General features: G+C 41.8%; 2 protein-coding genes across 2 annotated transcripts in view; both read left to right on the forward strand.

The window, feature by feature from the left end:
• Nucleotides 1–2,066, forward strand: part of cwf19l2 (CWF19 like cell cycle control factor 2) — a 16,995-nt gene extending 14,929 nt beyond the window's left edge. Inside the window, exons 14-19 of the mRNA XM_079354836.1 lie at nucleotides 1–80; nucleotides 503–619; nucleotides 758–913; nucleotides 1,038–1,118; nucleotides 1,332–1,433; nucleotides 1,575–2,066. The exon at nucleotides 1–80 is cut by the window's left edge and continues 133 nt beyond it. Of these exons, the coding sequence (XP_079210962.1) occupies nucleotides 1–80; nucleotides 503–619; nucleotides 758–913; nucleotides 1,038–1,118; nucleotides 1,332–1,433; nucleotides 1,575–1,715 (677 nt within the window). The 3' untranslated portion in view covers nucleotides 1,716–2,066. The remainder of the gene's footprint in view (nucleotides 81–502; nucleotides 620–757; nucleotides 914–1,037; nucleotides 1,119–1,331; nucleotides 1,434–1,574) is intronic.
• A 5,165-nt stretch (nucleotides 2,067–7,231) lies between these two features.
• gucy1a2 (guanylate cyclase 1, soluble, alpha 2) overlaps nucleotides 7,232–16,844 on the forward strand; it is a 31,994-nt gene continuing 22,381 nt past the window's right edge. The window contains exons 1-3 of the mRNA XM_079354445.1: nucleotides 7,232–8,635; nucleotides 14,589–14,650; nucleotides 15,602–15,726. Of these exons, the coding sequence (XP_079210571.1) occupies nucleotides 8,321–8,635; nucleotides 14,589–14,650; nucleotides 15,602–15,726 (502 nt within the window). The 5' untranslated portion in view covers nucleotides 7,232–8,320. The remainder of the gene's footprint in view (nucleotides 8,636–14,588; nucleotides 14,651–15,601; nucleotides 15,727–16,844) is intronic.

Here is a 16,844-nt window from a genome sequence, read left to right on the forward strand (position 1 = left end):
CTGCCTCCATGGAGAAATGCAACTACTGCTTCAGCAATCAAGAGCTCCAGAAACACCTCATCGTGGCAATAGGGAGCAAGGTAAGGGGTCCCAGGTGGGGTTGTGTAAAGATTGATGGAATTTGTTGTCAGTGGCATTCATCTAATTGCATTTGCTGATGGATTCCCTTACAAGTTTGATGGTTTGCATTTTTTTCCACACATAGATTCTGAAACTTAAATTCTCTTTTTAATCCTTAAAAATTGAATGTTCACAAAGTTGTGTCCAAAACCAGAAAATGTTTGAATTTTGAAATATTTAGTTTTTTCTGTCTTCATAAGATATGATAAAAACTGTTATTAGATGCTAAAAAGTTTGTCCAGTCAATCTTAGACTAATGGATCAATTGTCCTGTCATTACAACTCTTCATCAATAGACTCAGGGGTTTGTCTTATTAATTAGAAAAACCAAATATTCCGATCTATTGGATGCATATCGACAGTGTGTGTGCATTGTGACCAGGTGTACCTGAGCCTGCCAGCAGGAGTGTCCATGACTGAGGGCCACTGTCTCATCTGTCCTCTCCATCATCACTGCTCTGCCACCTTATTGGACGAGGATGTCTGGTCAGAAATGCAGGTCAGCCAATCAAGACTTGTTAATCCAGTCAACTGATTTGATGTTTTACAGCAGAAGTAGATGCTATCTGAATCTGATCGCTTTGTTTCAGACAGTCATTATAACCTCTATGCTGTTTTTCTTTTTTCCCCCCCTCAGCTGTTCCGCCGTACTTTGGTGCGTATGTTTGAGTCCCAGGAGCTCGACTGTGTCTTCATGGAAACACACATGAACCTACGCAGGAGGCAACACATGGTCCTGGAGTGTATCCCACTACCACGAGAACTGGGTGACATGGCACCCATATACTTTAAGGTTTGTGTGTATGTGTGTGTGTGTGTGTGTGTGTGTGTGTGTGGACTGTCCTTTTCTAAATTAAACCAACCGAAATAGTGCACAAGTTCTTAACATTTTGGAAACGGTTTGTTTGTGCTTTCAGAAAGCTATCATGGAGTGTGACGAGGAATGGGCCATGAACAAAAAGGTCGTCGACCTCTCTTCGAAAGACATTCGCCAAGCTGTAAGCGCCCCCTTCTCATTGTTTCTCCGTTTCTCCTTCTTTTCCTCCTCCAAACCTTTCTATGAACGTTTGCAGTCTTCTTTTCTTGTTTTGTCCTTTCCTCTTCCCTGATTAACTTTCTTTGTTCGTCTTTGGATCTACCTTTCTTTCGTCTTTCCTTATACTCCTTTCTGTTGTTCTAACCTCTCGTCCATTGATATTGTTGTTTTTCAGGTTCCTCGTGCTCTGCCTTACTTTGCAGTAGACTTTGGACTCCAGGGAGGGTTTGCCCATGTCATCGAAAACGAGCAGAAATTCCCCCATTACTTCGGCAAGGTCCGTGTTGATTAGTACATTTCTGAGTGTTCCTTCTTTTTTTTTTTTAAACTAGAATCTGCAGATGTACCTCAAAAAAGAAAAACAATCCAATCCAATCCAATATTTCAACATGATCAATCCTCACCAATTCTCTTACAGGAAGTGGTCGGAGGCATGATGGACTTGGAGCCGCGACGGTGGAGAAAATTAATCCGGGAGAACTTTGATGATCAGAGGAAAAAAGTCCTGCAGTTTGCGCAGTGGTGGAAACCCTTTGACTGCACCAAGACAGAGGGTTAACGGGACTAACTCACAGGGAGGCGTACGCTCTGCTCAGAAATAGAGACTACACAGACATGATCAACACTTTTAAACAGACTGTCTGTTCCCAGTGGTGAAGTCACACATGGAGAAAAGGGTACAGGTGCCTCCAAATGATGATTGGACATAGAATCTAGTTTTAGAAGTTGTAATGAGAACTTTTATTACTTCAATGAAAAGTAAATGATTCACTTCGATTTGTGTTTGATTTTTATTTTTTGTTTCATGCAAGAAAACGTTTCATATCTCTATTTTTTTGCTCATTAAATGTACACATTTACAATATGTTGGTGAACAGCAGAAAACATTAAAAGCATTTTCATCATCAAATTGAAGCTTCATCTGTCCTACCACCTGTTCTAAGTGTCTCTTATCCATACTGCTCTCCTCTAGGCTCTAGCCCTGGGATTAAATGTCTTAATTTGTGGCCTCTTAATCCCTTGGCAGCTGTCACTTCATTCTAAAAGGTTGCATTGTCATCACAGCCACATGTGCTGGCCAAAACATGAGTGTACATGAGCAACCAAGCCCCCACGTTCAACCCCACCTTTATATCTTTCAGCTCTGCTATTAGCTGTGTGATTATCCTCCAGGTGTCATTTCAGACACCCTGTGATACACGGCTGCAGATTACTAGTGCTGCTGAGTGTGTTTTAATCTAAAGGGATGAAAATATGTTGTGACAGGGGAGCACCCTCATAAGGAATCAAAATAGAACCCACTTGTAGATAAAGTAGCTATTATATTTATATATTTATACACACACACACACATTCAAAGGGGCTCCATGGTAGCCTAGTGATTGGTGCGCACGATCCATGTACAGAGACTTCAGTCGGCCCAGGTTCAAGCCCAAACTGTGGCTCCTTTCCTTCATGCCGTTCCTCACTCTTCAAAATCTCTGTATCTATCCACTGTCCTATCGCCAAATCTAGACATAAAAAGCTCCAAAAACCAAACCTTTAACAACATATACAATATGTTGAAGGGATAATATTTAACCCTGCATTACACTAGAATTTTTCATTAAAAGCATCATAAATGAGATTGAAACAAAAGGAATGGCGTGTACAATTAGAGGACGTACATATAATTATAATTTCAATTTCAAAGATTTCCATAATCACCCTGAAAGGTTTTAACTATGAGTGTGTTTTAAGCTTCAACCAGTCCAGCTGCCTTTGGATCATGCTTTGAATGCACTATAACCCGGATGACTGAGAATCTACACAACACAGACAACTAAGAGAGTAACTAGGAGTACATGAAAAAAAATGCAATATTTCAGAATCAGGAACAAAGAGGAAAATGTATTAGTTAAAAAAAAAAACTAAAACAAAAATAGCTACATAGAGAAAACAAGAATACAAATCCTTTTAGAGAGAGGGGGTTATTGTAGAGTAATCGTTAATATCCTCAGAGTAGGGAGATTGCCTGATACTTGCAGAATCAACATCTCAGCCACTGTCAGCAACGCCACACTGCTGAGGAGATAATGAATAACCCTCCGGAAGAAAAGCGTTGTATTGTATTGTTGTTATTGACCATTAATATAGCGTGACCTTGGTAGGACTCTTTTCATTGTAAAGATCAGTAAGCCATGGTGACAGCAGTGTCTCTGCAGTTTGCAATCAATGGGTGGTGGAATATTTATCTTTCCTGTGCACATAGGAGGGACATATACAGAAGCAATAATTACATTTGCCCCTTCTGTTGTCTTCTTCTTGAGTATGCCGTAACCACCAACACAACCACAAACAAAGACTTTAAGTGTGTTTTCAAAAGTCAGGTTATAATGTTAAAGGAAATTCATCTGAATCAGTAATGTTGTTATTAACAACATGCAATGTGCTGCTCTTTAACCTTATGTGTTCCTTTGAAATGATCCCATGGGACAAGACAGTATAGCGGGTTATTTATGTTGCACAAGTGACAGAGAGGCGCAGGTTCACGGTTAATAGCAGCAGAGTGGCGTGGAGTGATGTATGGTTATGGCCAATTAGATTGTTCAGTGGCAGATTTATGACTGAGACGGCCATTTTTCTCTCTTCCTCTCTCTGCCTTACACACGTTCTCTCTCTTGAGCTTTTTTTTTTTTGCATCCCCTCACACTACCCTTCTGTTTCATTCATTCTTTGCTTGCTTTCTAACTTCTGATGTTTCTATGTCTTTCACGTTCTAGTTGATAATTTACGCAGCCATTGTGCAACATTAACAGGCAGAGGACATACATTTCTTGGAATAAAAAAAGGCCATAAAACAATGTCCTTTTGTCACAAAATTGAAAACTGGCTTGCTGCAAACGCAGCGGCAACATTTTTGCATGGGCCTGTGTAACTTTGACTGGGACTTTTAATATCAGAATTTACTGTTTACCCTTCTTATACTATATTACAAACTACAAAAGATCTTATGATGTTCCTCTGACACATTTAGGATCTAGAGACGGCCTTTTGTCCACCTTTTTTATGAGCTTATCGAAAAAGAAAAAATCTACGAGTATTTTTAAGACAAAATAGAGACAATCAGACCAGGCACATTCATCCTCACAGCCTGACCTTTGTACGTACTTTTGTTACTTTTGTAAGATATGTCAATTTCGTTAGGACATGTTTTTACAGCTGGGCTATAAAAATAGGACTCTCACAAAACTGTGGATGAGATGTATGAGTGAAAGATGGTCATACTTCTTTGACTCTGACTTTTACCTGCAGGTGAAAGCTAAGTCCTGGTCCTCTACATGTAGCCTTCCCTGTGCTCCATTGGCAGAACCCTCTGTCCTGCAAGGAGTCATCTGTCTCTCAACAAAGTAATATGATGTGCATGCAAGCGCACCCCTGCTAGTTTCACGGATGTGGGTAGCTTAAAAAGGCCTGATTTAATTGGTCAAGTCTTCACAAATGAAAGCAGCGTCATTAAAATGTCTTAACCCTTTAAAGGGTTGACCTTACTGAGGTGCAGAAGGCTGGCCATATGTAATGTTTGTGGAAATCACCAAAAATAGTCACTTGCCCTATAAAGGGTTAAAAGGTTTTAAAGGGGAAACTGTATTTAAGGTGTTAAATTGCATTCAGATGTAAAATATGAATCATTAAAAGTTTGAGTAAGCAAACTCTATCTTCTCCCAGTGATTAGGGTGGGCTAACTGCACAAGTGGGGGTCGGGTTGGGGGCAGGCCCTTAAGGCCCACCAATAAGTTGTGCCTGCCCTGCAGTACTTGCCACGACATATAAATACACACTTAGGAGAACCAGCATTTCTAAAAGCGCCAGTGAGCAGTACACAGCATTAAAATTCTCACATTGTGTGTCTGTGTATGTGATGTGGCAGGCAGTATATTAAAGTGCCATTGTGTTTCATGTTGCAGTTTGTCTGATGATCTCTGGGGAAAAGCACCTGGTTTTCAGTCAGTGTTGTGTGTCATGAGGCTGAACTCTTTTTATCTCTCTGCATTCCTCAACCTCTCAAGTAGACACTTCTCAAAGTGTATGTCTGCTCCTTGGTGATTATGCCAGTATATTGTTTGTTCTCTTTTTGTGCACAATTATTTGATACATTTGTGTACGTGAGTGCACGTCGTGTATACGTACCGGTAAGCTTGAAACTAAGGTGACAGAGTAAATCTGTCTGAGGAACATGTTGGCCATTTCCTCCTCTTTACATAAACTTCAGGCATCTCTTTGTGCCTATCTATTTCAAAACATCTACCACTTGAAGTAATTAATGTAACGTTTACAATGGTGGCTGTGGATTAGAATGAGTCTGACATATGTTAAGATCATCTTTACTTTAACAATTCACACACCTTATACAAGGCTGACTTGAATTTCAATTGATTTCTCAGTCTTTCATAACTTGAGTGAAGTCACATAATGGCAACCACATAAAAACAAAGGTTTGTTATGTTCACAAATGCTGTGCTTCAACAGAAAATGTTTTAGACTTTTAAACTGTATGTTTTACAGGTTACAGCCTTTCAACATCAGGTTATAATTATTGTTGAATTAATTATCTCATAAAGCCATTGTATGGATGGGTTGATAAAAGTTACCAACCCATTAGTTCCATCAGTTTTGTTTCTAAGTGCAGTATACCTCTGAGACTTACTACATACCTTTTTTCTTTGTTAATACTGTTCAAATGTAAAGTCATCCATGCCAGCTGTGCCTGTTGAATAAGATTACCATGAGTGCCCCTTCCCTATGATAGCCCTGTTACTGACCATTGCCATGTCTGTACTCGGCTACAGATGGCTGTCTAGCTTATCTTCTCTGGAGCATTATTTATCCTATTGTACTGCTGGCTTTATTAAATGCCCACATTATAACTGGCTGATGGCAGACTGATTGCTAAAAGCGAACAAACAGATAAGGAAAGAGAACGCGAGACAGAAACTGTGTGCAGTGTGTTAGGCCAGGAGTATGTGTGGGTGCGTGTTATATAGAGAAAAAGAAGAAGCTAAATTCTGAGCAATGTATTGGGGTCATGCTGCTCCAGAAAGTCAAATGAATTAGTAGGCACCTCCAGGAAAAACACTGTGTAGTGTGTGTGTGTGCAAATGCTTCATGATGCATCATGCTTGTTTCAGTTTCTCGCTGCTTGTCCCTTTGGGGCTCTAAATGAACAGACATGCTCTGCCAATTAAGGTCAAGGTCATTGCTGTGATTAGTGCCAGACATGAGCTTCATTCTGTTTTCTGATGGGAGGCAACAAGCGTGTACCATTGCTGCTGCCAGCTCCATTATCAACGCGTGGAGCCATGTTTGTCCTTGCATATACCCATGTTAAACACATTTGGCACAATGCCATGAAGTTGGCTTATTGACCATAGCTGTTGTTTGATTGTAAATAGATGTTTCTTGATTAGTTTTTCCATTTCAGTACTACTGGACCCATAAACAGTTAGTTGCCTGTCAAGTTGTCAATTGTTGTGAAATCTGTGTATAACTCAAAGTGGAGAGGAACTTTTACCAACATTTTTTCCCAACATATTTTTGTTTCTTTCCTTTCAAATTGCATGCAGTTCAACCTGTTTTAAAAAGGCTTGTTATGAATTGTATGTGTGTTGTTAATGATAACAGAAAGTTAAATTCTTTACATGTGCGTACTTGGCAGTAAACCTAATTCTGATTTTGTTGTCCCCTATTGATGGTCCTCCCCCTTACCTCCTTAAATTCTAGGAGGTGACAACAGAGACCGTGGAGTCAAAACCTTTAGTACACTGTACACACTTTACATGTAGGTATAGATTTGCTTATGTAAGTCTATCTATCTATCTATCTATCTATCTATCTATCTATCTATCTATCTATCTATCTATCTATCTATCTATCTATCTATCTATCTATCTATCTATCTATCTATCTATCTATCTATCTATCTATCATTTGATTGGCTGAGGTTTATTGACCAACTAAAACGCAGAGTTTTAGCACAGCGAGTTGACGCTTACTTCACTGCACGAGGTTGGCAGAACGCGCATCATTTTACCGGCGCGTGCTGCTGTTGGTTGCCTCGCTCACTCACTCTCTCTCTCCCTGTTCCACATCTCGCGCACTTCCACTTCAGCGCCCGCTACTAGTTTGCTCCTTAACCACACGAGACGAGACGACGACGACAACGACAACAACATACCAAAGGCGCAGGAGCAACGACGAAGGAAACATATATGAAGGATGGAGTTATGATGAGAGGACGCTCAGTTGGCCCCCCGACAGACTGGAGAAGCGCTGTCGCAGAGGAAACGCAGCAGGCAGCTGCGGCTCGAGGAGAACGGAGGAGAGAGGGAGGCAGGCACATCTGCCTTGACTTTGGGGAATTCTCTAAGTCAAAGTGGGGAGGATAGGGGGAGTCGTCAGCTTATTTTTTGGATGCCGAAATTCTCTATCCGTGTGAAGAACAGCTTGTGTGTCGGAGTTATCGTGGTGGACCATTATGTCAATTTTTGACACCTTTTTTCAGTTATCATTTCTGCAATTTCAGTAAAGGTGACGTCCTGTTGTGGCGCGAGACATCGTTCCGCCGTATGTATGCCAGCTGCCAGAAAAGGCTTTTTTTTGGGACTATTTGATAACAGTCGTTTTTGTTTTTTCTTTCTTTCTATTTTTAAGCATCATTTGAGAGTTTTTGGCCTTTCTATGTGGAATTGTTTTTGGGGGTAAAGAAAGACGGGGTTTTAAGAGGGCGATACCCCCATCTCCTCCCCTTACATAAATGTTTGCGTGCCGTTAGTGCTCTCGTTCTCGGTCGACCCCCCACCCCCCTCTATCCCTCTGAATAGGTCCGCTGAGTCTCACACGCAGACAGACGCATCTCAACTGCACACATAGACACACGCTGGCCTGGACGCTCTCACGCGCACGCACGCACGCGCACACACATCTCATATGCATACGTAATTATACAGACAGACCTTGCCACCCTCATCCTCCACCAACCCTCTCATCCCCCCACTATCTGATGACTCCCCGACGAGGAGTTGGACGTGGTACCAAACCGACTGTAGCATCATCATCCTCCTCATCCCCATCTTCACCACTTCCACGGTCATTGTCACCATCCTCCCCCTCTTCCTCACCACTGCCATGTCCTCGTCGTCGCGCAAGATCTCCTCCGAGTCTTTCAGCAGCTCGGTGGGCTCGGACTGCGGGCTTGAGAGCCCCGGGGGAGATGGGGGGGACGGCGGTCTGGAGACGGCGGAGGAGAGCAGAGGATGCCCCTTCTCGTCGTTTCCCTCCTCCCACAGAGCGGTGCTCTGGAACGGCCGCAGCCCCGCCGACAGGTCTGCGTGCCCGGCGGGAGAGGAGCAGCAGCAAGTACCCCACAAGAGGGTCACCAGGAGGAGACGAGTGAACCTGGACTCGTTGGGGGAGAGCCTGAGACGACTTACATCACCCATGGTAGGCCTCCAGCTCGGTCAGAAGAGCTAAAAATAACATTGACTAGTCAGATAAAAGTTATACGAGATCTCCCTTCAAACTGCACAAATGTTCAAAAGGGATGGCCAGTGACAGTTTAATTATAATGAGCAATGTTATAAAGCGTTGCTAAATTTTATCTTTTTTAAAAAAAAAAACACGTATTTTTTCCATGCAGCTGGTCATTATGGATCAAATCAATGACAGCTGTCACAGTTGTCTATGAAGTTAGAGAGAAATAAAACCTGTGTGTTGCATTACATTACACAACTCCAAGTACCAGTGCCCCACATCCCAGACTTTGTATTTTTCCATGTGCTGTGCTGCCTATAAAAAAAAAAAATAACCCCAACCTATTTCATCTTTGGAATCTGATAGCCCAATCCTCTGGCATATTATATAATACATATTTTGTTGTGAGAGAGTGAGAGGGAGATTGTCATGCCTTGTCTGTGTGTATGTAATAATGTGAGGAGTGTGACGGATGAGCGTGTTTCTGTGTCCCAGTTGTATTATTACCGTTGTATTATTGTGTATTACCGACTCCAATGCAATAAATCAGTTAGTAGAACTGAGCACAACTAAGATAGGGCAGCATTAGCGGGTTTTTTAATGCATCTTTTTATGGTACACCAGTTTAGAATTGGATTAAGTCTCCTGTAATTTGGGCCGCATAATGTAGTTAGTCAACCATGATAAATATCCAAAACAAAGATGTCCAAGTTGTAGTTCATGTAAAGTTGAATGGAGATAGTGTTCCTGATAGTGCATTAGAAAGCCTGTGCTCAAATGAAAAAAGCTCGATTTAAACCCTTAAAGCCCTAAATGTTGCACTTTGGTATCATCCAGTATAAAGGAGGAAGAAAGTATAAGGAGACCTACAGTATATTATCCAACTATAAGACAATATTTACGTCCTTCACGACCAACTGGAAAGCAAAAAGTATATCACAAAGACAGATATTGTGTCCAGAAGATGGTTTTTATTTAAAGCCAAAAACATAAATAGTTTTATTTGTCTACAGTGTGGATACGGTGTGGTCCCAACAGTTCAAACTGATACCAGGTGTTTTTTTAACAGCTGCTCTGCACTTCCACGAGGCTCAACCTTTTTGTTCCATCGTCTTGGTAATCGGTAACTTTTCTTACTGAGGGTTCAGTTTGTAGAGTTGTTCGTCTCTTCAATCGGAAGATCCGAGGTTTCGATCCCCAGCTCCAACATCTCTGACGTGTCCTTGGGCAAGAAACTTCACCCACGAATTGCTCTCCGCTGCTTTGTCGTGTGGCGTATGCACGCGTGTGAATGGGATCAGTTACTTCTGATGGTCAGATAGTAGAGTCATGAGAAGACTAAAAAAAACGCTATCCAAGCTCAAGTCCATTTACCATTTTACCGTTTACATGTAGTGCTGTACCCGAGTACAGACGACAGTTCAGAGTGGTCGCTCATTTTGATGGACCAAACTCTGAAGGACCCCCCTGTAAACAACACTCACTCTGACTGTGGCCTGCCTGCTCTGAACGTTTTCCTCTTATGGTTAACAATTTAGATAAAAACCATCAATCAGTTAGCAATAGTGTTTTATTGTTGCTATCAAGTATCGTCTAATTTATTGTTTATCCACAGTATTGTTTCCAGGCTATCATTTTTTACAACTATTAGATGACATCAAAACCAAAGCTATAAAACTGAAGTGATCCATGGTCATGCACAGTGCTCCATCTGCTCCACCTTGTTTCAGACTACTTCGTACACATTGGATCATGGATGGGTTAATCATCTACTAATAGATGGCTCGCTAGGGTATCAGTTTTTTTTTACTCCTCTCTTGCTTCTTAGTGATTCTGAAGTCATATGGGTTCTTCTAGCTCTATCTCTGTTTGTCCCCCCCCACACCCCCTCTCTCTCCCCACATAATCATAGGCCCTGCTGTGTTTTCGTCAGGACACCGCAGGTCGTGGGAATAGGTTTCTTTAAATTGCAATTGCTATTTGCGGTCCAATTCCTGGGAGAAATAGATGACACAAAGACATCTACAGTTTACAAGCAATGAGTGTAAAGCGTTTTTTTTTTTGGGCTGCACAGGCACCAACCTAACCTCGCAGAATAATGAAATTCAAAAGCACAGCTAAAATGTGAAGTTGTTGTATACTGGAGAGGAGCACTGAGAGCCAACTTCAGCTCTGAGCTTCAGCTCTTTACTGCTGCTGATTTTTAATAGATCCGTGAAAAAACCACGAGCAGAGTGAACACTTAAAAACGGGTTTGTATAACAGGGATGAGAATAGAGTAGAATTGACATGCTTCAGGACTACGTGGTGTTTTGGATTGATTGTGTGTTTGCAAGTAAGTATGCTGTTTTCCTTTTAGGACAATTACAGGCATCAGTTTGTCATCAGCTGAGCCTTTTGAAAAGTATGTCAGGGTTATTATGGTAGCGTGTGCTTTAGTTACAGGTGCTGGCAAAGCATCAGTGTCCATTGTCATTTTTCTTCCAACATAACACGTGCTTCATGTTTTCCAATAACATAGTTGTCTATGCTAAGTTCAAAGTTAATAGCTGCTGTAGGTGGGACGACACACGACACAGATTACACATTAGACAGTTATTCATTTTCTCTTACAACACATTTTTTATTATGTTTTCGTTCATTCTTTTTCCTTGTGTCTCTCTCAAACACACACTCATGTGCACACATACACACACACACACACACACACACACACACACACACACAACTCAAACACAGTGGCTGCGTGCAGTAGCAATGCTTGTTGTTGACTGCAATGGACCGTGACGGAGAGAACAGAGCATGCTCTCTGTGGTTGTCTTCACCCTGACCACACTGACCCAGAAGCTACAACACACACACACACACACACACACACACACACACACTCACTCACTTTTACATTTGAGCGAACAGTCATTTTCTGTCTCCCTTTCCCACTTTCGTGTAATCACATGGAAGGTGGCCATTAGCTTAGTGACCCATGACGTCGATCAAAAAGGCCCCTGAGTGTGTTGGCCACAAATATTAAAAGTGTGAGACAAGTGTGTGAGTGTGCTAATGTACGTACTCACCCACATCCTAAGTCTGTGCGGTCGCAACTCGTCTACTGCTGTTTATGGGAAACCAGCGACTTCAGCTTTAACGTAAGAAGCAGCTTGTTTATTGTGTTACATCCATTCCTGGACCTGGAGGAATAGCTTGATGAAGTTTAGGCTGATATCAATTCATCGCTCCATTGGCCATTTTGTGTTCTCAAAATAAAAAAATAATAAAAAATGCATGCAACGTACTGAAACGGCCGTGCTTTTAAGACTACTTTGAATCATTTTCTCTTTTGTAAGACTCCTGAATGTGACATTTAAACAAACAGTAGGCGGAGTACAGATGGGTATCTGACATTAGGGCTGCACAGTGACTCATATCATCATCGTTATTGTGATATGACTATGCGTGACAAATACATTGCATTAGACTACCTGAAATATAATTATTATGTACAGGATGTCTTCACTCACACACAGCATGCACACTTTTGCACTAACAGATAAAGCTGGATACAATGCCTTATTTTATTTTTATTATTTTTTTTTACAGCTAGTCAGATTAAGCCCAAGATAGGTGTCAGCTACCCTAGAACAAATGTGTCAACAGCAAGGATAACTCAGATTGGCTGAAGAAGAAAAAAAGAGCAAGACAGGTGTGGACAAACATTGCTGCCACAGTGCTGTCATGATGTGAAATGATGAGGCGACCATTTTTACATACAGTTACAGTTGCCATACAGGAAAGACATTGCAATGTGAAACTCCTGTCTGAGGCTTAAATTCTAGTTCATGAGCAGCATTTTGTACACTGAAATGTTTGACGTGTGAAGAAGATGTTTGTTCCCGGAGCTTCAGTACTGTTAACTCCTTAGTGCTTCTGCACAAGCAGATTGCAACAGAATTGTTTTCTTTGTACCTGCTTTATTCTGCCTCCCCCTGACAGTGAGGCTTGACGAGACTCATGCTGGGATTATCTGCCAGGTCTCATCTGGTATACGGGTTTCTATTTTCTTAAATAGCGGTGGCAGCTTTCCAGCAGTGCTAACGCACTAGTACCCACTGCTCTGGGAACACACACGTTACCAGTTCACGTGGATGTTAAATTTGTGCGTTTAAAGATGACAGAAAGGAGCTGGTATGTGCTGTTGTTGTTGTTGTGTTGCAGGGATTCAGTCCTGAGACACACAGAAAAAGCAGGTTTCACACAAAGCAGATACAGGTGTGACTGAAGTTCACATGGAAAAGAAATCAATGCAGGGCAACCGAGCAAGAGGAATGAAGTGAGTGTTGGTGAGATTGTGCTCCCCTCCCAAGGTAAAGACACTGAGCAAATAAGAGAGGCACAGCAGCCGGTTTAAATAAAGACGACAGAAAGACAGTGAGGGAATGGGGCGAGCGAGAAGGGGCGATAAAAGTGTTTGAAACCCCTCAACCTGACATTTCATTGGATCAAGTTTTATTAATCTTCCCTTACATGCTGATGTAATTACTCCTCCCAGAGGAGATGTTGAACAGTGATTTAAAAATCCACAATGTGAAAACAGACGAGCTTTGTTTGTTGAAAACCGTAACTAGCACCTAAACACGTTTGTGTGTATGTGTGTGTGTGTGTGTGTGTGTGTGTGTGTGTGTGTGTCTGTCTCTCTCTCTCTCTCTTTCTGGTGAGGAGATTAATTTGGGATGGTGTATTGACTTGTGTGCACGGTAAACATGCAAGCAACAATGCAGACTGATGATGATGTATGTGTACAGTATGTTTGCACTTGCACAGTGTGTGATTGGTCAGGATGTGTACACACATACGGTTATGTGCATGTGTTCCTCTGTAGTAAATGAGTAGCTGAAACGAGCATGAAGTGAATCATTGTCATGGGACTTTTTTTGTATCTTGACATAGTACAGGCAGAACGTAGACACGTTGGCGTCATTTTTTATTTTATTTTTTCCCCGTCAGACACAGACCTTGACAAACCTAACGTACGAGCAAGCATTGTTTGAAGTTGCTAGAGTGCTAATATTCTCTAAATTTTTGATGCACATGAATTTTGCATGAAGAGAAAAAATACAATATTAAATACAATCTTAAACTCGTAACTGAAAGAACTACATCCACTTACTACAAACATCTGCTGACACATTCAGATTAGTCCTTTAAAAGCACACACACACACACACACACACACACACACACACACACACACACACACACACACACACACACACACACACACACACTCATTTCTCACTGTCTAACCTTTTTGCTCTTCAACTCCACAACTCAGTAGTTTTTCTCTCTCTCTCTCTCTCTCCCTCTCTCTCTCTCTCTCTCTTCCCTCCCTGTTTGAACACAAATACACGCACATCAACACACGCAACCACACAAAATCATTCCTGTATCTGTCCGGAGTGGGCGGCGGCCTCAGATTGACCTCTCCATCTGGCACTCTGTGTTCTAGCATTGTCACTACAGCGTCGCGTTCAAGCTGCATCACAGATAATCACCTCGGGTCCACCCTCTAAAGCTTAAGCTGTCAGAAACACAAAATATGTCATCTTGGCAGACAGACAGACAATTTGCCATTTTTTGACAACTTTTTAGACCTCAATGAAAATAAATGATAAATACAAATGACAAAACATGATAGCGTTTTGGATGGAGGCAAATGTCGAGGATATTTCCTGGGAAAACGCCTCTGACCTAACAGTGTGTCTTTGCTGCTGTTATGCTACAGTGATAACAGGAATTACTGCAGTACTGATGGGAGGTGCAATAAATGCAATCACACATTGGTGCTCTAATAAACACACATACAAAAGATCTCATCTATATAAGTGCATTTATTCTTGTTTAATGTTTCCCCTTTTTCTTCCTGCAGACACAGACTGTTCAAGAGGCTCTACAGCGAACTCTCCAATACTACAAACAGCAAGAGATCAGGTATAACGAGCGTTTTTTTAGTGATTGGTTCTCTTCCTGACTGGCTCTCTTCTATCGGTCTCCAAAGTCACACACACGCACACCTACACACCTACACACACACACACACACACAAACACACACACACACACACACGCACAAATGCACATAATACTAGTATGTCTCTCCCTCCCTGTCACAATTACATAACTCAGAGACGAGGAACAACATGTACTAATACTGTCCATAAAGCAGACACAGTACACACATGTAGTTTCTGGATTTGGACTTCTTTGGATTACTTTTTTCCCCCCCTCCATCAGACATCACTCAGTGGGGATGTGATTGAGTAGCTTTGGACTAAATGAATATGTGTTACCAGAAGTAAGACACTTGGTCTGTGTAAGACGGCATACACACAGATCTTAAAACTTACATGGATGTCTTTGCAAATGTCATTGTGTTACACAGTATCTCAATAATGTTTAGTCAAATAAAAACGCACCAAGCTTTGGAAAATTGATATTCTTTTAGTGTAACAGTTCAGTGAGGATTTGTAATTTGGTTCCCATAATGACCAACTGAGTTTGTGGGAAAGCCAGAAAGAATGTCCCTGGGTCCCGCCCTTTATAACTATTGCTGGTGTGACCTTGAGCCTTGTCTTTCTGTCCAGCTACTCCAGGGAATCTGCTCAGAGTGCAACAATTATGAACCCACAAAGGATAACTAAACGGACAGGCCCCAAATCCTACACAAAACTACCCACACTAAAGCCTAATATATAGGTGACTGCACTGAGAAATGCCTTTTAAAAAAAAAAACCTCTTTAGTTGTATTTCTTTCCAGATACAAAGTCGCTGTCGTTCAGAATAAACCTTCAGCACTAAATGTGCTCACCTTCTTTGAAGAGGATTCCTGATCGGGGGGTGGTATAGCCCAACTTTCAGTGAATTATTGTTTGTCTCTTGACAGGTGTCAGGAAGTTGCTCGTGAGGAGAGAAGAAGAGAGCGAAGAGAAGATAAGTGCCCGTTCCTCGAAAATTCTGGCTCCGAGGAAGACGTTCTCCAAATCCTGCAATACATGGCCACCATTCTGGGTAAGTGTACACATCAGTACAATGTGTGTATTTATTTTGTTTGGTGTGTATTGTACAGTTTACACCCCTGTTTTTCTGGTCTTGTTTTATTCCTGTTGCTGTTGATCCATTTTACAGTACCATGTTATTTTTTTACGACTAGACACTGATTCTCTCATTTCCTCATTATGGCGGTCCATAGTGATCTGTGTTGTTTGTTTTTAGTCTATGTGTATGTGTGTGTGTGTGTGTGTGTGTGTGTGTGTGTGTGTGTGTGTGTGTGTGTGTATGTGTGTATCAACACGTAAAGAATTACAGTAGTCCTCTAGGGCCTGGGCCTCTTCGAGAAATTGTAGACACTTTTAATAAAAAAGGGAAATACAGTATCACGGCCTAGGTGGTTTGCATAAACTCAGACACAAATATACGGCTATTTACAAATGCTTAAACACACACAAACACTGCATGACTCACTCTCGAGGCTTACAAAGTCTCTACGGCCCATCATGAAAAAAAAAAACACAGACACACGCTGTCCCGGTGAGTCACGCAGTACAGCTTTGTCCTCCCTCTCTTCTATCTAAGATCTTTTCCTGCCTCCTTCTACTTACCTCCTTCTCGTCCTCCTTTTCCGTGCAAAGCTTTCACCACTAACTGTGCACCACTACGTTTTCATGAACCTCTCTGTCCTTTTACTCATCTTCTTATTTGTGCTCCCCCCCCAAAAAAAAAAGAAAGTCTTATAGCGTTTCGTCTCAGCCATGCCGCTATTCTCCTTGCCCATCTCTCCGCCTCTCCACCTGTGACATCTATATGTTCATCAATAAAAGGATGACAAAGTCGTAATGGCAGCAGGCTAACCAAGTCGCACATACATCCTTATCTTAATCCTTGTTTGCATGTCCTTGTTAGAGGATCCCGTTGTGTTCCCTGGCCAGATGGGACATGTAATTCTCCAGCATGTTCTGGGTCTGCCCTGGGATGTCTTCCCTGTTGGATGTTTCTGAAATACATCCACAGGGAGGATTCCAGGAGGCCTTACTGCCAGTGAAGACATCTGTGCCCAAACCACATAAACTGTCTCCTTTCAGTGAGAGCAACAGTTGGACTCAGAGCTCCTCTTTTTATGCTCAATTAGC

The sequence above is a fragment of the Symphodus melops genome (assembly GCF_947650265.1).
Source record: "Symphodus melops genome assembly, chromosome: 10".
In the NCBI taxonomy this organism is placed as follows: Eukaryota; Metazoa; Chordata; class Actinopteri; order Labriformes; family Labridae; genus Symphodus; species Symphodus melops.